The 21,101-nt window shown below is 43.0% G+C and overlaps 1 protein-coding gene across 5 annotated transcripts in view; it reads right to left on the reverse strand.

Annotated features, from left to right (window-relative positions):
- Positions 1–21,101, reverse strand: part of ST7 (suppression of tumorigenicity 7) — a 151,663-nt gene that overhangs the window by 112,629 nt on the left and 17,933 nt on the right. Inside the window, exon 1 of one of the 5 annotated variants that reach the window (XM_055808578.1) lies at positions 6,100–6,747. The exons of 3 other annotated variants lie outside the window; for them this stretch is intronic. In XM_055808578.1, coding sequence (XP_055664553.1) covers positions 6,100–6,532 — 433 coding nt within the window. In that variant the 5' untranslated portion in view covers positions 6,533–6,747. Of the gene's footprint in view, positions 1–6,099; positions 6,748–21,101 lie in introns of those variants that run through there. One more of the 5 variants, XM_055808579.1, reaches the window with a different exon arrangement.

Below are 21,101 nucleotides of genomic sequence, written 5' to 3' on the forward strand. Positions count from 1 at the left end.
AGGACACTGCAAAGACTGACGGCTGCTAACCCAGAGGCTCAGAGGGGGCTTGAACGGAGCAGAGCAATTCAAATGGGAAATCCTTTGTCACAAAAAGCAGAGGACAAAGAACCAGACCTATATTTCCCTCTGTGATGATAAAGCCCCAACCTAGGGCTGTAACGCTAGCAGGAAAATATCTGCCTTGAATTCACACTCCTTTTCTCAGTTGCACGAGATGTAAAGTGTTTCTGTGCAAACAGAATACATTTTGGGGCCAAATGTCCTACAAACACTTATGGCATTTTCAATAAAGAATAACCATGAATTTCTATTACTAACGCTCTTTGTTATTTTCCCTTCAAAGAAAAATTAAAATCCTGGGCCAATCTACACTTCAGACTTAATTTTCACATCCAAGTGCTAGCCAACTTCAATCTATTGTCAGAATACACTGCAGCAATGCAATGCTCTAACCATAATGAATAAGTCACACATCTAAATAAAAAAGAAAAACCCAAACCACACCAATTTCAGTGATAAAAAGGCATCCTACCAACCAAATAAATATTTTCCTTATTTCTTCTTTATTCTTCTAAGCCATCTAGATCTAGTGTTTCTTAGCCTCTGCGAGTGCATTTTTCAGCACATTGAGGTTATTTTTTTCTGATGCTCAGTAATTTAAAAATTTCAAATATAGAAACAAAGCCCTAAGCTGGCTCCTTATCTTCCTCCCGCAGACAAAAGAATTTGCCTGTCTTGTGCTGTTGAGAGCAGCCAAGCAGTAAGCTGATGGTTGGAAGCTACCAGACACTGGGGGCCATCCATAGGATGCATGTATGTCTGTAGGGGGGAAACCCAATAATATTTTTGCTAAGTCTCACTGAACAAGTACATGCAGTCCCCAAGATGGCAAGGACTGCAAAGCACTGCTGATGAGTGAGGAGAACAAAGACAGATACAAGTCCATTAAGTGAAGCGCTTAAGGAAACACACACACATACACAGACCCCATTTCTGCACTTTGACGAGTTAACCATTCCCAAATGCTCCTGTGCTAAGGGTGTTTGTGCTGTTTGCAGAATACACAATGCCACCATGAGCAATAGGCTGGAAAATGAGTTACACTGAAGGCTGGCAGGCCCTGCCACCCAAGGATCTCAACGTGCTTAAATCATTAGGGAACCGAGCCGGTGTTGGCTGGGGCAGCACTGCCCTACGAGGAGACTGGAAAGCAACGTATGGGCCAGAGCCACACCAGTCCCTCTGCTCCTGGGGATGAGGAACACAGTCCCTAGCTCATACAATGTGCGTGCCCACAAACATCCATACAGACCCTCAAAGGTGCTGCGCGGCAGGAGAGAGATCAAGAGGCTGTACAGAGCCTGACCTCCTTGTCCTTACCCTCCTCGTGGGTGGCACCCGCAAGGCACACAGAGCTCCTCTCCTGGTTACCTCTGTTGGTGCAAAACACTCTTCAACTGTTTCCCTGCTTTCCACCCCACACACTGAATGGTCTCTGTGTTTTGCACACACCATGAGAATACTTAGGACCACCAGGCTTTTGGGAGCGTTTACCTGCATTTCACCTCTGGAACAAAGCCATGGAAGAGGCCGTACCCTAGGGTGAGACATCTCACAACACACTCCCCAGCAGGCAACTTTTGTTGTCTCCGCTGGCAGACAGCGCACTGGCGTGCAGTGACTCCAATCAACCCTTACGCCGTGACTAACCAGATGTCCTCTGTGCTTAAGCACCTGAATTAAGGGCCTGGTTGTTCAATCATCATGAATATCTGCAGCACCAATATCATCATCAATATCTGAGCAATGGATGCTCAGCGCCAGGAAGACACATCCGCATTGTTTTCGATCACAGTGCTCTAATGACAGTGCCACAGATCGTCTGACAAGGACCATAGTTTTGCTGTTCCCAGAACTGAACCAGTTACTTTGACTATTTGAGGCTGGTTACACCTCCTTTAGTCAAAACAGCTTGACAAGAAGTTGTAGTGTGCGGAGCAAAGCAAGTGTTCTGGCTTGGCTTTCCAGCAACCAAGGCAAGTTCACAAAAGAAACAAGTCTGTTATGTACTGGGAAGTCTCTCAGCATCTTCACACACAAATCTCTGGAACACAAACCCAAGCGCACATGCAATGGCTGAAGAATAAGTTTTGCTCTGATGAGCAGATCTGAATTTCCCACAGCACTGTTTCCAAGGAAGATGCAAAACCTCAGGGCTTTCCAATGACATCCTTGAAGGTGTCACAGAGCCCAGGCGCTCCGCCAAGTTCTCATTACAGTGACGCACGTAGGCAGTCCAGAAGCCTAAACAACCCATGCGGTATCTGTGGAAGGATTTCGTAATAATCTATTTCATTAGTGTTAGGCTTGCCAGGTCAGCACTTTCGCCTTGTGCGGAAGGTGACTCTTGACAGGCCACTGAAAGACTTTCCCTGAAATTCTTTCAAGTCTACTTAAAACACTTCATAAAATGACTTAAAGTGTTAAAATCTGTTTCTGATCTGCTGCTTTTCTAAGACCATAACCTTTTCGTTTGCTAGCTGGCTAGCAGACTTAGAAATTTCTGTTCCCTCCCCTGAGTTCTGCTGTTGGTTTATTCTGCAAGAAAGGTCAACAAATTTAATCTCTTCCTATGAGAAAGTTTCACTCTCTTACACAGCAGTGAAACTAATGTAAATTACTGAATAGAGAATGCAAAAATGAAATCTCCTGCAAGTGCTGGCATTGCTGTGATTCGCTTACAATGTGTGCAAGACATTGTTCAAGTGTTTTAGATTAATTTACAATGTAACTTCCATACACTTCTCCAGAAGCTAGCATGAAATATTTAAAGCAGCAAATACATATGCTATTCAAAGCTCTCTCCTATATGGTCACGTTTTCCCGAGAAAGGGATGTGCTCTTGGAACAGATAGTTTTTATTCCTTAGTTTATCACTGCAGAAAAATAATGTATATATTTTACTTTGTTTTGTAAGGAAATGTGTGTCTAATCCCTAAAGCACAGTTTGCGTTTTAATAAAGAAGCTGGATAATGAAATGTTAAATTTTTATACAGATGTACATTTCTGCTTTAGAGTAATTTCTCTCAAGGAAACCAGTGCAAGCAGGAAATTTGAGCTACCAACAAAGGCAGGTTTGTACATGTGCCTTATGCTGATCCACTAAACCAGAAATCTTTATTCTCTCTTGCCACTAGAGAAACATCTCATTTTGAGCTTAACCTCCTTTTCCACAGGAGAAACCCTGTTCCGCAGGGAACGGGGAACAAATCCATCCCACCTGTGAGGTTCTCCTGCCCTACTGCCCTAAGCAGCTCACCTCAACAAGGGAGGTCTCACCTGTCTCCCCCTGGGGCAATGGAAAGGGTCCCACACCTTCAAATCTCTAGACAGCAAGTAAAGGATAACCTCAATCGTCCTCAAAGATAGGTAAGAATTTTTATTACATCAGTTAAACTTTACCTTCCAAGTCCCTTTTGATGTGATCTAAGAACTTAGAAATAAACGGAGCAACCAAATCAGCACTATGGTTAAATTAAGTATTTAAATAACCTGCTATTTAAATGCATTTTTAAAATAATAAAATATTAGAAGGAAAAAAGTGTGTATTTTCTACATGGAGGGAAATACCTGGGGGTTTTGTATGCTAATATCAGGGTAATTTCAAAGGATCTATGCCACAGGACTGCACATAAGGTGCACACAAAAGCCTCAAATGTCAGTGTGAACAGAGGTGGATAACACATTAAAAAACAGATTATAAACAAATTGTCATCATTTTTTATGCAGCTCTGACGGACCACAAATTAGGATTAAGGCCGAGTCAAAATAAACCGCATGCAAACCGGCATCAGAGGGAACATGTGTGCCCCAGAAAAAACACAAATATCCAAATTATATGCATAAAAAATAAGTTGGGCAGACTTAGAAGAGTAGTACACGTTGCCGACATCGCATTGCAATCTGCATTAATACTCTTTGATCTAATGCCAAAACTTCATGATTAGGAGATCAAATTTAAATTACTTCCCTGAGTAAACACAGTAAGAACATTAAATCTGACATCATAAATAGCAATGATTTCATCGTACATATGGGAAAAATCAAGAAGGACTTCTAAGTCTACGAGGGAATACCCACGAAATAAGGTAAGAAGGTGTCCAAAGAATTTAGCTGTTCACGTGAACGTGCTCTGTCTGGCCCTGCTTAGCAGCTCTGGAACCTGCCAGCCATTTCAACCCAACCTAGCCAAGGGATAGGAGAAACAAAATTATCCCCCATGCCATGTGAGAGCTAGGAATCAGATAGGGAACAGATAACTTGGGAAGGTCCTGCGGGACGAGTGAGTGAGTTGTTGAGCTGACCCCCCAGCAGACATAAAAGAATCCATAACATAACCAACCTAAATTGAGGAAAAAACTTAAAAAGAGACTTTTTTTGTTTTCCTATGTGGACTCTCCTGTGCATAACAGTGGATGCGCTGACATTGCAGCCATATATATAACACAATTGCGCAGTCAGTGGGGAAACCAAGTCCACTGGAAACTGTTTCACTAGTTCCACCGGAAAAAACTGTGGTCATTTAAGGATCACTGTTTTCCCAAGATGCAGCATTTTGGTGGTCAAGATGCAGCATTTTGGTGAAGTCCCAGCACTTCCTTCCAGGATTCCATGCAATGCTAGTCCTGCAGACTGGAGATATAAAATTCCTCCCTTAGAATAAAAAAAGATTAACCACAAAAATTAGTAAATGGCTGGATAACTTGATTATCATAGCTTTTCTTGAGAAAAAAGGGCTTCTAAGAGTCAATAAAACAAACCAAGCAAGAGACCCTCCTGAACCTGCAGCATGATCAGTGTTAGGTTGCTGCAAGCACAGACATCCATCAATGAGGCTCAGAGTGCAGGTTCTAGGCAGCAAGCCTGGACACAGCAGTTTCATTTGCTGAATACTCAACAGCAGAAAAGTGAAATCCCTCCTGGAAATGCAAGGCTCTGCTCTCGAGATCAAATAAAACAGACATGTGGATAAGGGCCAGCCTGAGGAACAAATGCACAGTGCAGAGGAAACACCCCACCAAAGCACTTCAGCTCTGGGAGCTTTTAGGAGAAGTAGGCTCTTAAACTTGACAGACGCCTTGGAAATGCTCTCCTAAACAAAGTACTAGAGAAAACGTTTGACATTTAGTCATGATAACAGAAGGCTTACGTATACAGTTAGAGGAAAATAAGGTTGGAAAGGCTGATGGCATTTGCCTTTCTCATGGCAGAGTCAACAGCACCAACATCCTTTCCACCAGGCATCAGTCACAAAGGAACACTGCAGAGACTCCCAAGTCCAACTCCATGTGGGCTCTCATCTTAGGACGTACAGCAGACCTTTACTAGGAGCTCACGGCACTTACTGGTTTACAATGTTCCTCTCACAGCAAGCCACCATGTTGCCAGAACACAAAGGAGCCTCAGTAACTATGGCTGATGCCTTCTACCTGGTGATGGTCAACGTATGAACACCATGGTAGAACCATGACGCCAGATGGGCATGATAAGCGGTATCAGCAACTTAGTGGCAATTAAATGATCAGAGATTAACACTATTCAAGTTTCTCAGAAATTTTATACTGGATGTGAGCCTCCTGCTGAGCAGACCACACTGCCTAGGACCAGGCTGGTGGCATCCCCCTTCCTGGCCCCTCCCCTGGAGGGGTGGGTGGTGGTACCTGCAGAGCTGCTGTATTCCAGCAGCACGAGGACAGGATGGAGACATGGAGGTTGCGGCTCCTAATCTCCACAACACTCATCCCAGGAAAAGGTCCTGGTCAGCATGATTAGAGAGGACTGATTTTCTGAATAGTTTTGTTGTCAGTTCAGCAGTTGCTAACTCCAGCAGTGCCTGTTTCTCTCTGCTGACTACACAGAGAGTATACACAGAGCCAGGCTTGAGCAGCTCAGATGCAGATTCTACATGTGCATAAATGTGCCTTCTGTGTGGCTGGGAGTTTTAGGGGAAGCATAGGAAAAAGGGAAGGTTATTCTGAAGACAGAGGCCCCATAATTCAAGGAAGGAGAAGTAGATCCCTACACTCCAAACCCACCTTGAACTGTGACCTCTGCTATGGGTTCCCCTGAACAGGTCCCAGACTTCATCATCATCGAGTCACCCAAAAAGCAGGTTTCTGCTGAGAGAGACATCATTTTGATCCCTGCAGCTGCGTAAATCTCCATAATGCCACCGATGTCTTGGTACTTGGAAGCACTGCGACACTCCTCTGCCTTCAGTGTCATTAAAGTTTCGGGCTTGTGTCCAGCACTAGGCAGCCCACAGAGTTTATCGACTTCCATCAGCCCAGGCAGGAAGATCATGCTGATATCATATTTGCAGATATGCAAAGTGGATAAAATCATGAGGCACCAGTTCACTAAAGAGCTTGTCTTCCCTACCGTCAGAGACATTCCTCCTCCTGACAAATTTAAGCACGTAGATGCATTCCTTTCTTCAAGTCGAAGGGTTTGTGGCCCTCCTGACATAGCTGATTTGTTTACTTAACACCACCTGATCAGTTGTCAAACCAGACTGAAGAGCTTCATCTTGTAGTAGAAGAGCACGTGCATTTGGTCCTGCTCTGCCTGCAGGGTGGGCAGATCACCTCTGAGCTTCCCTCACTGATGCTTCATGAAACTTCAGATGGCTGCAGGCTCCGCTCAGCGCTACTTGTTGTCAGTGTTATTTATCCACTTTAGCCTCTGGCCCTGTTTACACTACAGGCAAGTAGTGTTTGACACCACTTATCCTTCGTGGAAGACGGTTTGGTGGTTGGCCAAAACACAATCTCAAGCACAAGAGAGCACAAGAGAGTGACTCACCTCCTGCATCCGCTTGATTAAGGCTGGCTCCACACCACCACTGCCCTGCTGCAGGAACCCGAGGGCAGAGGCTCGTGGGTCCTTTAAACTTCTGTCAAACAGCCTGAGAAACACATTTTGTGCAAATAGTTTTATCATTTCAAATGAAAATTCTCAAAAAAATGTATTCTGAAAAAAATGACAGACTACTGTGTCTTTCTTCAGCTCACACCAAACACCACTGGAAACAGTGCACTGGACGAACGTGGTCCAGTATGGCACCTCCCCTGATCTTGACCCTTGCACCTCTTTATACACTGGTTAAAAACAGACCGCCAGGCTTCATTACTTTCCTTGTAGCTAATTGTGTGTTTGATTGAAATTGGTACAACACGCTACAGGTAGGGAAAAGCAAAGGGTTAAGGACTTTAATAAGAAAGGGGTATGTGATATCAAGTGTCCAACTATGAACATACAGTCTCCCCTGGCATGCAGTGTCAGGACCCAGGGAAAAGACCCCAGTGGAAAGTCCCACTATGTCTTAATCATGGGCTCAACATGTCCCTTATGCCAACTGTTTTTCTCATGCCTGTGCAGAGAGAGTTAAGACTCTTCTGGAACACCGCTTTCATTGTATGCAATAATTGCTTCTTACCAGAGCAATTATTTTCACAGAATATATTCTATGAAAAAAATAGTTCACTCAGTTCAACTTCAGCCCTCCATTACAATGCAAATGAAAGCAGCACACATGTGAATATGTATTTCATCAGCAATCTAACCCTTCACCGACTTTGCATTGTTATTTACTAGCTTGAATTAACATCAATTTAAATGCAGCTAGTTAGATACCAGTCGCTTAAAGGAATGCCAATAACTCCTCTTTTGCTCTGAAACAACATGGAAGACTTCAAAAACCCACTTGTCGAAATGTGCCCTACCTGTCCTTTGACAAGGGCCTGCCCTGGCGCAGGCAGCGGACAGACAAATGTGGCACGCTCACTGTGGAAGCCAAAAGGGAACTGGAATGTTTTACTTGCAATAGCCATAGTCGTAGTTCAGCTCTGCTGCAAGGTGCAGTAGATTTACATGCATTAAGCTACAGAGCCAGGAGATGTCTCCAGGGCAGGAGCTTTCTGGAGGGGTAATTTCCTGGTTAGCAAGCTGCAGTTAAAGCATTTATTTTTCTTTAAAATCGGTTGTTTTCATTTTTCTTGGTTTCTGTTGTTATTAGTATTGCCCATTTAAAACAGTGTGCTTCACTAGTTTATAACAGACAATGACTATGTCACCAGCAGTAAACATGAAACAAAACCAAATGAAATAAAAACCTACAGGACCAGGTGATGGACTATGCGGAGAGCCCCCTTGCAAAAAGTCATGGTGAAGTGATAAAACACCCTCTGCGGATGGTTCAAACAGAGCAAGACAGTCATGTCCGAAGGTCTTTACTCAAGCCAAAATCCAAGTTAGATGACAAGTGTATAATAGCAAGGTGGCTACTTGTTCCACCTACCCAGCCACAGCCAAGCTCAGGTCCCAGCCCTCCTCTTCCCAGACCTGCCCTGCGCTTCCTAACCCAGAGCTCTTGCTGCACCAGGGTTCATCCCTCCCCTTGGGGAGCACTGAGCCCTTCCCAATGCACAGCCAAGTCCCTCCTCTTCTCAAGCCCATAGGAGAACCTTCATCTTCCCTCTCTTCTGTCTTGCTCCATATCTTCTGCTTTAAGCCTCCCCTAATGACCGCACAGAAGCACAGGTTACAAGGGAGCCCACGACCGCTGCTCAGGCAGGGCCAGCTGCAGCAGCTGGCTCATGGTTGCAACCACCTGGGTTTTGAATGTCTCCAAGGATGGAGACTCCACAAACTCTTTGGGCAACCTGCTGTGGTGTCTGACCACCCTCAGAGTCAAGAGGTGTTTTCTCATGTTTGGACAAAATTTCCTGTGTTTCAGCACGCGCCTGTTGCCTCTTGTCCTGCCTACTGGGCTCCACCAGGGACCCAACGTGTGTACCCAGTCCAGCTGCAAGGCTGCAGCCCCTCTGGCCCAGACAGCACCGTTCCTCACAATCTCCTGATCAAAATACCCTTCCATCTCAGCCAGAGAGAGAGGCACCTTGGATGGAAAAAAAAGAGACAATAATGTGCACGATTTATTTAAATCACAGCACTTAAAGCAGATGTCCATCTAACTTGATTCTTTTTGTCTTCCTTTTCCTAAGATCAGAATATCAAGGGGTTTTGCACCTGACTTCGAAATAACTTCAAACTGAATCTCAGCCTTAACAGCTGAATATTTTTCAGGCTTCCGTAATCTGTCCAAGAGTATTCATGCAAGAAAAGTATTCTGTCTGTCACTGCATTTAAAGTTAAAAGACACGTAATAAAGTCAGCAGGTTTTAAGGAGCAGGAAGCCTGGATCCGAGAGCTCAACACTGTGCCTTCTCCTAATGCAGAGCTACTGAAGCATAAACATAGATCTCTGTGAGGAACATTTTACAGTGAAAACTTTTAACAAAGAATCCACAGCTTCTGCCAAATTAAGATCCCAGTAATGCTAATGATTAGCCTGAGTTAGGTTTTAGACTGTATAATAAATAGATTTTAATACATTAATAAATACTAGTGGTAAGCCACAGGAAGTGTGTCTTTGCTTTCCCCCTTTTAGCATCTTTAAAAAAATTAGAAATTGCAATACTAACAGGACTCGTTTGCAGACCTAACAGCACAGAAGCAACTTTCACTGCAGTCTAACGAAAAAACACAAACATGCTTTGATGACACAACGAAACATTTTGATGTCATCAAGCCCAATGGAACAGATTGTGTCAGGCAGTTCTGAAGCTTCTGCAGATAAAGGAAGATCATTAGAACCTTTGATTTCCCAAATCAAGGACTTTTCCATAATATACTTTGGGGTACTGCACAGTAAATAGGTAGATAGTAGTTCAGAAATAAGTAACAGTTTATATTTCTTTAAAAGTTACATTACTTTTTATTGTTTCTTGAAAATAATCAGACAACCAAATTACTTATTTCCCTTTGCTGTGAAACAATGGAAAGAGCCTTTCTGAATTTCCTTGCTTTGAGGCATCACTAACATCAGAGAAAAATAGGATCTTCTTAACCAAGTCTTTGGTATTTTCTTCCAATTGACAGATGAATTACTATACTGTTGGCAACAAACAAAACTTTTCATCCTTTTAAGAAGAATCATTTTAGCTCAGGGTGAATACTGAAAACTCAGTTGTTTAATTTCCTTTCACAATCACATAAAACCATACTTCTGGCAATACTGTGGCATAATTTCTTCTCTTCTGCAGCAGCCAGCTATGGATTTCCGTATTTCTCAGCACCAAAAGTTCACAAACCCATGCCTTTAGAGGCTCTGCTAGAGCTGTTTTATTGCATGCAGTTGTGCCCCAGCACTGCTACCCTGCTTCCAGCAGCCATGTGCTCGCTGAGCCTGCGTGAGCTGGTGCTCCTTACACCCACCTTTTTGTGCTCACTCTCCTGAGCGGCATGTGGGGAACCCAGTCTGGGAACGGACCTGGCTGAGCAGAATGTGGGGAAGAGCACACGGTGAGACCTGCTGCCCACCCGTGGAAAGCTGCTCAGCAGAGCACAGCCACCACTGACTCACGGCCGCCTCTGCCATCTTTGCTGACCTGTGGCATCAGAGGGTTCCCATTGCCTGGGATGCTATTCCTGCAGTAAGTGTTGTGGTCATGATCAAGTTCATTAAAAATACAGCCTTTGGTCACCTTTGTACCTCTACATACCAGACCAGCAGATCTAACATACTGTTCCCCAAACAGGCAGAACTCAGCCTTTGGATAATATAGCCTTTAGATACCAACAGACTGCGTGTATAAGCTATTTTTTTAAGAAGAGTACAGGTCTTACAGGAGATATAATAACATCCTTTTTCATTTCAATGCTGGTTGAAGTCATTTCTGAATAAAGTTTGAAAAGAAACATAAGGTTCTCTAGATGTAAAGGTGCTGCCTAAACGGGAACGGAGTACTGCATCTCAAACGACAAGAGCTGGTCTAAAGGCACAAGGTAGTTGAGGGAAATGAAGCACAGTCCCACAAAGGTGGATCCAGTGCAGTCTCTGAATTCCTGCTGCAGAGCGAGAGCTCACCAGGCATCTATCACTCACTCTAACTGTTCTGCCCTTCCAATTATTTATTTATTTATTTATTTAATGCACAGAGTTCGCTGTCTTCAAGCCGTCAGCAGGACCTTAGGAGGGCTTTTGCCCTTTCAGAGTCTCAGCTAATTGCTCCTACTCTGAAAGAGAAACCATTTCTCTTTCCACTTGCACCCCACAGCTCTCAAGACCTCTTCCTACAGCCTGCACAACTGATGGGAAAATGTTGACTGCAGAATGCAGTGAGCCTCCTAGTGCCTCCCCTACCTCTAGACCCCCAGCCTGGGTAACAGCTTCCCAACAGCTCCAGTACAGTTTCTATTTAAAAGCTTCAGACCCTGCCAGAAGGAGCTGGGTTGTCAAATTTCAAGTCTGTGCTCTCTACAAAGTACTAACATGTGCTTCTGCAGTAATAAGTATTAGCTCTCCCATGTGGTACGCACTTGCCCTTTACACAGACATGATCGAAGCCTCATAGAAGTCTTCCTCCTTGTGCTCCCATTCCTCCCTCATTTTTAGTTCAGACACAACCACCTTCTGACTGAGACAAGGAACTAGTGACCGCTCAAGGAATGGGGGACAAGCACCCACCCTGCCAGGGTCCAGAGATTCCTCACCAACCACCATCACTCACTCTGCCCCCCAAAAAAACTGCTCACATCATGAGCCTCCTTGCACGCCTCAGAGCCCACCTCCACTGCCTTGCAATGGACTTGGCTATCCCAGTTTTTCCGTATCCCTGATTTTGCTTTGACAGGGAGCTAAAAAGCCTGCCTGCAAGTTGTTCTTACCGAAACTCACCTTCACAGGACTCAACAGACAGCAAAAGCCTTGTCTCAGAAATAACAGGCTAATGAAACCTCTATGCAAGAGACTAACTAGTGTCATCACAGCAGTGCAACACAGAGCCCTTTCCAGAAAATAGTGAAGACCCCAAGCTAAATGTTGCTGGATTGCTGCGTGGCAGCAATCCACATAACAGACTGGCATCAGTTTCCAGGTCAGCCAAGGCTTTCACTGCTACAGGAATTCAAAATGTTTGTAAGACTACAATGCAGAGCTGCACTTCAAGGACCAGGCTCTGCTGAAAAGCCAGAGACCTGGCAATCAAAACACACTGTAGAGGAAAGACAGACAGTCAGGACAGACAGGTGTGAGCAACAGGAGAAGAATGGCAGAGGACGGGAGAAGGCTAACAGAGCAATATGGCAGGGAGCATCATCTGCCCTCTCTGTGCGGTCACAGCTGCCTGAGCCACATCCTGTGACTGGAGGGAGCATCAACAACAACCTCCTCCGAACCAGCACGGCCGTCAGAGGAATTTTCCCACAGTAAGGATCACATTCACCACTCCGTGCCAGGAACAATATTGCATTGTAACATCCCCAGGATTCCAGCAGATGGAAGAAAGAACATCCAACCTCAGCCATCAGCAAACTCTGAGAATCAGCTGACGTGATGAGAAGCAACGCTCTATTAGCTGCACTACAGCATGGCAGACTTTATACAAGTTGACCACATGGCCAGCACAGTGGCATGAACTCAAGTGAAGAATGGAGAACAGATCTTAATAAACTTTAAAAGGCTAATGATTAAGCAAACTAGCTTGACCTTAGCTGTAAACTCAAGGGAAAGCTGAAAAAGGACAGAACCCCCCAAGCATTAGACAAAAACAAGTGTCTGAACCTCATGGATTTATATGACCAAAAGAAAAAAAAAAAAAGAAAAAGGAAGGAAAAAAAGAAGAAAGGAAAAAAGAAACGGAACCACTGAAGAAGATTTTGAAGCACTTTATTCACCTGTACAATCTCACAGATCTCTCAGTGGGAAGGGAACATGGTGACGGCCATGCAGACAACACTGCAAGCTTCACTGTTTAAAAATCCCACCACAGTATTTCCATATGTTTTTTCAGGGTTCCTTTTTTAAGCTTCCTTAATATGTGGCAAAGTTTATGTCCTCTTAAGACTCAGACCTTTTTTCTTATTTGTAATGGTCACTGTTACTCTTCTTCCTACACATTTTTCAAGTAATCTTTCTCAGCATTTGTATGAGAACAGGATTTCACAGCCACTCTGTTTTTCTTCCAGTCTGGGACTGCCCTATGTTTTCTCACAACCCTTACAGCAGGAAAGCCATAGCCTGCACAGACAGGAAAGCATAAATTATGCTGTGACAGGTTTATAAGACTAATTCTAATAAATATCTCTCAGTAGCCTCCTATTCACTGTCTCCCTAGAAGAACAAGGGGGGGTTTTCTGCTGGCGGCCTTTTCAGCTGTATCAACGTGTTGCATCTAAGCACATGAATTTCAACGACACTTTTTCAAGGAAGCCCTGACAGGCTTGCAAGCCAGGAGGAACAAGGAGACCCCCTCAGAGCTCCTTGGTCAGAGCACTGGCCTGGGGTAAGGCAGACCAGAGACTTGACCCTATTTGATGACTAGATGCCTTCAATCTGCTTTTTTTTACCTTGGATCACTGCGAGTCAGGTTTCCATCAAAGCTTTTTCCTCGACAAGCCCCTGCTCTGGCCAGTTCAGCTGACTCGGTGCCCAGCAAGGCAGGGGTGTGAAGCGGGGCGCCTGTCCCCCCGGATGCAGCCACCAGCACCCGCAGCCCAGCCCAGCAGGACTGACTTCCCAAAGGTGCCTCGCGTGTTCTTGCATCATTTCACAGTGTTTTGCTCAGGTGTGCAGAAAGTCTAAAACGCTACTCAAAGCTCATTTCATTTCGGTAGGATCTTTACACACATCCTATCTGCTGCCACTGGATTTCTGTTGGGAACCCCCCACAAACACAACATATTGCAGACAGAAAGAAATTACAGTCCTGTCAGGAACAATGTCCAATGCTATCAAAATCAGCTATACCATGTGCTCCTCATGTGGTAGATGTCTTTTTCTCTCAGTCATCCTTTCATGATTGTTTATTGTACTGTTCTTATTGTTTCAAAAAACATTTCATGCCTTACCTACATGTATTTATTTAAATATTGGTTCAGCTGTGTCATTGAAACTCTTAGAAACACAAGTGCCGTTTTCAAAAGTTAATTAGGAACTTCTTTATTCAAGTACCATTGGCTTTCCTAGAAAGTCACATCACTTGAAAACAGGATTTAGATGCAGGATGATGTGCAAGGAAATTCAGAAAAAACTACATTTAGAGCCATTAACCAGTCCAGTAGCTCACCCATACCACTGACCCATACCCGTATCATTTGTTACCAAAATCCCTTATCACTGATATTCAAGTGAATGCTGCAGAGGCCAGAGAGGTCTGTGCGTTCATGCCCACTGAAATCATACAAACTATGAAGGTCTAGGATTAAAACCAGAGGCTGAAGGATGACGTCCAAAAGCTGGAAGCATTTAGTACTAAAGCACCTTTTGCAACACTCGCAGAAGAGTTTCTTCATACGTTAGACTTGACACGGAACATACCAGATTACGGCATTCTACCCGTAGACTAACTCCATTCTCTGTATCATGACCTCAATACACAAAATAACCAAGCCTCAAAACAGCAACATGAAAAATAAAAATTAAAAGTAGAATGAATTTGGTGACAGAGTTCTTGCCACCTTTATCTATGCACTCTCCTTTTCCAATTATACAGAGAGAGTTGCACCACTTTCAGAAATATTGCGAGAGTCTTTTAAGTTTTTCCCTTATGCAAGACGTGCAGCTGGACTCCTTTGGCTTTCCATTAAATGCCTTTTACCAGCCCCTCTGCACTTTCCCTTTTCAGCCCACACAGAGTATCTGACCACACCCCCCACTTTCTGTTGTGAAACTGGAACATGCCCAACATTTTTTCCTTGGTGGACAATTTATTTTTAAATCCATGGCTAAGAATGCAGCATAATATGTTTTAAAACAAATGTTCTTAGTCAACATTTCCATAATATTTCAACCCTTGCACAGGAAATATGATTCAGAACAGCAACAGTATAAAAAACAACAGTTTTCTATTAGCAAGTGTCCACAGCTCTTCATTTCAAATCTCAGCAATAATAAAAAACTGCAGTAATAAAAACTTGGATGAAGACTGACTCTTTGCAATAACACGAATAAACAAGTGGAGATCTTTCTGAAAGGACGCTGTATTTCAGTGGCACATTGTTCGGTCAGCTGCTGAAACGAATGCTTCAATTCTGCTGTCCATGTTAGGAGCATGACAGACCTAGGTATTCAAATAAGTAAAGTTAAATAATTAATAGGAGATAATATAGTTCTAAAACTAGATCGCCTTTCACAAACAAATTCTCACTGATTCCCACGGGTCCATTCTCTTAAGGAAGGTCTTCTATCCCAGATGAGGAGGCAGAAGGTCTCCTTTACCATAATTCCCTGTTACTTCTTAAGAGCACAAAACACAGGCACAGAAAGTGAGGTTAAATGCCTGGTACTTCTAAAAAACTAGCTAATTCCTCCTCTTTTTCTCTATAGCACTTATAAATCAAGTCAAGTGTGTTTTGTGTCAGTGATGCAGAAGGGTAGATGTCAGGTCTGAAGTCTCAGGTTCAAAATTTAAGGTTTTGTAAATTACACTTTTATAAATGCCAAGGCCATGGAGGTACCCCACAAGTCTGGGCAGGCAATTTTGGTCACAATCAGGAATTACTCCTTGCTTCCCTACTTACTCCGTTACACTTTGGTGCAAAAGTGCTCCTGCCATATAATGTATAAGCAGATGAATCTCTCCACTGTACTTAGGGATCTTGTAGGTATTAAGACATCGTATCAACTAAACGTATCTTACTGTGTGCATCTAGGGGAGAAATAGGAAGTACTACTGCAAATAAATTCCCATTAAACTGCTACATTTCTTCTTTCCTTGAGTTGAATTACTACTTTGGCTTTGCCCACTGTCATGATTTTTTGATTTTAAGTTCTTTCTACTAAACCAAGTAGGAACAGGCTGTATGTGAAATAACAAAAGTTATGCTGCTATTTTTCTTATGAAATTATTCAAAAATACACACAACTTAGGTTCAAACCACAAATTCATGACCAAACATGGAAATACACTTTTATTCATGTTCCCATGAACTTTTACCTATAGAAGCCAGTGAGAAATCAGCCATTGATACCACTGTGAGCAGGTCAGATCATTCAGAAAAAAAGGTAACAGGATAATGTCACCCTGGAATTAAGTAAGTTCTGTAAAAAAAACACAAGTGGTAATCAAAACGTACAATGGTCTGATCTATATTAAGCATTTTCTCTCAACTCCATCAAAAGGTTAAAGACAGTTATAAATACTCTGTCTTCTAGAACTGGCTTAACAGAGGCAACATGGGCAGAATCATGGACCGTGTCTGATGTTTAAAAGCTGTAACATTTGCTGCCCCACTGACACCGTGGTTTGCCAAGTGGAAAGAACAGGATTTCTCTTAGAGAATACACTGCACGTGAGAATTTGCAGAAAACAGTATCCGTGTCTTTGCCTAGAATTTACGCATCCACAGATCACACCCTGTTTGAGTACCTGCTGTACTCTGAGGAGAAGAGGATATTCGTCTTCAAGGCCATGGAGCTTCCAAAAATACCTGCCTTCCATGGCAGTACTAACAGGACATTAAATAAGAAAAGCAATTGCACCTCCATAGTTAATTTTGCAATTATATTCCCTCAGAAAACATACTGTCATCACTAATGTACAGGCTCTCACCTCATATTCCTGGCAGAATCCAGTAGTCTCAGACTCAGGGCTCAAGACAGAACCTCCCGGAGCCCCTGAGTTTTTAAGGCAGATGTCTCCCAGAGCAGGGGTATGGACATGCCACTGCCCTACTCATACCTACATGGGACAATCTATCCAAAGAAAGTGACTAAATGAAACAAGGTTTCTAGTCACAAATGTCTTACCTTGAAAAATGACATAAATTAAACACACCCTACCGGCTGGACCTTATCGCATCCTAAAGCCCAGGGTTTACCCAAAACCCCAAATCCCAACAGCCCTTTTTGCCTCTTCTGATTTTTGTCCATTAGGATAAAAGAACTCTGCTCCCATGGGACCTCCTTTTCTCAATGGCATTTCTCTTGCTGTCCATGCAGTTCACAAAGTAGGAATCCATCTCAGCTCAGGAGTGTGGTTGATTTCTGCCAAATTGCACTGGGAGACTTTCTGAAGTCAGGGGCCTTGCTGGCAGAAAGCAACTGCTGCATTTGTATGGAAAAGCTGTTGAGTTGAACTGTAACCTGCTGTGCCAGAAAATGTCCTCTGGCCCCAACTGTCCATGAAGCATCACATCTGGGCTGAGACAGCAATGTTGTGAACCAGAACACAAGTTAACATCTTGGTTAAACTAATGGCTTTCATACACCAGAACAGAATTCATAACTTTATATGGGGATATTTCACACATGGTTATAAATAGGCCTAAAATCTCCTGAGCTGCTCACTTACTTTAAGGAAAAAAGTAACAATGATTCCTTAAGTTTCTGTTTCTGGTTAACGCTGAAGATGAGAAACTGTTAAAAAACCAACAGCAGAAAGAAGACAAACATCTGGTAAAAACCTGTTGAACTAAAATAGAGTCCTACATACTGATCTGAGATAAAGAAGCAGAACCTACTGTTTGGAAATCTCTTCCAAGATTAGGGACTCTTCCAAGTCCACCAAACTAGCAGTGAGTGCATAAAAGGTGTATGCATAAATCTTGGCTTTAGAGAAAATCAGTAATGGAAAAATTCATTATATGTCTATGTCATACAAATTAAGCAGTCAAAACCACAACACACAGTCAAGATCTTGTTATGGGTGAAACATTCCTGTGTATGACTTTACAATGTCAAACTTTTAACATCCACAATTATCTATAATTTCCTGACACTGTAAAACACTTTGGAACCTTGTTGTAAAAATTTTCCAGAGACCAATTTCAGGATCATAGAAGCACAGAATGGTTTGGGTTGCAAGGGACCTTTAAAGACCATCTAGTCCAACCCCTCTGCCATGGCCCGAGGCACCTTCCACTAGATCAGGTTGCTCAAAGCCCCATCCAGCCTGGCCTTGAACACTTCCAGGGATGGGGCATCCCCAACTTCTCAGGCAACCTGTTCCAGAATCTCACAACCCTCACTGCAAAAAATGTCTTCCTTATGTCCAATCTTAACCTACCCTCTTTCAATTTCAAACCCTGATCCCTTGTCCTGTCACTACAGGCCTTGGTAAAAAGTCTGTCCTCTTCCTTCTTAGAAGCCCTCTTTTTATATCGGAAGGCTGCAATAAGGTCTCCCTGGAGCCTTCTCTTCTCCACACCGAGCAACCCCAACGCTCTCAGTCTTTCTTCACAGCAGAGGTGTTCTGGCCCCAGGATGACATATCAGAAGTGACACCCTAACACATATATTGTGTTTAATGGTCAGACAGTGGAAGGAGATTAATTTTCATCTCCCAAGTGTAAGACTCAGGAAACATGCAGAGAGAGGTGAACACAGTACACAGAGGAGAGCAGTCTCCCGGAGGACAAAGGGACACCCCAAAGGATTCCAGACCGCTACAGTGCAGTGACCAGATTTAGGTTTTTTGCTTGGCAAGCTCTGCTTCAGCTCAGGTAACCACCTTGCTAACTCATCAAACTTTGCAGCCTTTGCCTAGTAATTTGGACAAGCCAGACATTGAATTCCTCAGACTTTGCTTTCAATGACTTGAAATTGGCTTCACGACAATTAACTCATGGTTATTGTCAAGCATCTGCCAGCTTGGCCTTACTCTCCTAGTGACAGTGATGCTGGATTACCCTTTTCGCTTGCCCCAGAGGATACCTAACACCTATTCACATTCAGCTTTCAGCACTCCCCCGGTTGCCCAAGCAGCATCAGACAGAAGAGTTTGCCCAAGGCTTCAACTACCTGCAGCTCCAGAGGAACCTCTGATGCATGACAAACTAAAGCTGACACCATTTTTAGTAAATAATGTTCTCTATTAGCTACCACAGCTATAAAACCAAAGCTTCTGGTCAGTCAATGCCCTTCTGTTTCCATTTACGGTTAAGAATGCAAAAACTTGACCGTAATTTCTTTCCCACTTTCCTCAGCCTGTTCCAATTTTGGGACAGAATTCAGTCCAGTCAAAAATACTTTTAAACAATGTGGTTTATTTATAATCAGAAAAGTGGTCTTAGCAATCATCAAAATTACTAGAAGTTACTAAATTTAAAACACAATGACTGCATTTCCTTCTCTCCCCATACAGAGCAACAGACTGAGCAGAAAATCTGAGTGCTGCTGTACATAGCTCAGCAGAATTCCCTCCCTTCACGAACAGCTGCAGCTAGAGCCAGGAAAAAAAACCCCAAAAGCAAAAAATCTCAAACCAGCCAAACAAACATAATACTAGGAATGGCAAAGAATATGAAATAAATAATCTCTTTTAAGTATAGTAGTTCACTTATACTTTCTGAGTACTACCACCTACCCAAAAAAGATGACTGCAAAGGGAGATGTAGCAGTGGCAATAAGAACTGTTAAGATTAAAAGAATCAGTATCATTTGGGTTACATAAGATGTAAAGGAGAGGAGATACTGTAAGCATATGTAGAATAAAGAAGCAAAATTGCAAAAAAGCAGCCACTCAACAAAATAAGGGACAAACTGAGAAAGGTACAAGAAAACAGGCTTTCACTAAGCACATAGTTTACTTGCAATGGTCCTTATGAAAAGATGATGCTGAAGTCAAGAACTAGCAAAACTCAAAGTTAGAATTACAATAAGACTATCCAGAAGCATAACAAAAGGAAAGCCAAGTGGCAACCTCACATGTGAAAGTAAATTAGAGATGAAGGAGGAGAAGCTGATTACAACTGGCATCTGCTCATTAAAACTTATTTTACACTGTCTGCTGCATCCCCATCTGGTATTACCTATTCTCAAGAAAAAAAATACACCACCAAGAGAAAAAAAATCAGTCCCCATCTCCCTAAGACAACACTAGAAATGCTCTGAGAGACTCCATCACAGAGGTTTCTCTGTTCCGTGTAGTTTCTGGAGCACAGCCGGCTAGAACACACAAAACCCCCTAGACTGCTTGAAAATATCAAGAACACATTAAAAACCTTGCTTTACAGGTAACAGGAAACTGACAATTTCCAGACTAACCTGAAGAAGTTTTCAACATGCATTACATTACGTTTGAACAGGAGCCTGTCTTGTCTTCCCAAGTTAGCACCGCAATCTGTCACACTTACTCCAGCTAAGGTCACACTCCACAAAAGCAAAATCAAGACTAAGAATGTAGTCTGACAGGTATTTCTGACTGCAGGTCAGGTGTTAAGTGATTTTTCACTGTGAATGGCTGTTGTCTCTGCTCTCCCTACCCGAGGTAAGCCCCAAAGATCTGCTGGTGTAACAGCACGCAAGCCAATCTACACATCAGCTCTACCTGAGGGGTGGAATCATAGAATCATTTAGGTTGAAAAACACCTTTAAGATTATCAAGCCTAACTGTTAAATTGAGGTCACAACCACAACCAAGCGAAACCACTTTATGGAAAAAGTGTTTGAGCTAACTGAGATCACTTCATCTTGCCACATCTGTCCAGATGCATACCTGCTTTTGCAGCACAAGTCTGCTGGTCAACAGCAATGAGGTGTTTCCCACAGAAGGCTTCAAGTACATTCGCCTTCACACTGCATGAAATCTAACCATTATTCAGCTGATTTTTACTCTTTGTTCTCTCAGGTCAGGGCTATACAACAGCCAAGGATTCATCTGCCTTTGGAGTGAAACTGTCAACATTTTGCCTCCACTCAGATTTTACAGCAATACTACAAATAGGTGTTAATTATATCGCATAAGGGACAAAAAGAGGAAAATCACTGTTTTGGTAATAAAGACACTGCTTCTTGGTAACCTCTGGATGCCAGTCTACAGCTTATTAAGCATCATTTCCCATTCTCCCATACAACACAATGAACTCATGTGTCTGACCACTGGAAATGAACTTTCATGGCAATTAAACACTATCCTTCCTGCCTATTTATTTTCAATCAAAGGACCTTTCCCAGGAAAGCAGAGAGCCTAGTTCCAACCAGAAGTAGAGGAAATGAAAATAAACGCTAGCGAGGAGGCAATACCTTTTATGTCAT

Source organism: Falco peregrinus, chromosome 6 (assembly GCF_023634155.1).
Source record: "Falco peregrinus isolate bFalPer1 chromosome 6, bFalPer1.pri, whole genome shotgun sequence".
NCBI lineage: Eukaryota > Metazoa > Chordata > Aves > Falconiformes > Falconidae > Falco > Falco peregrinus.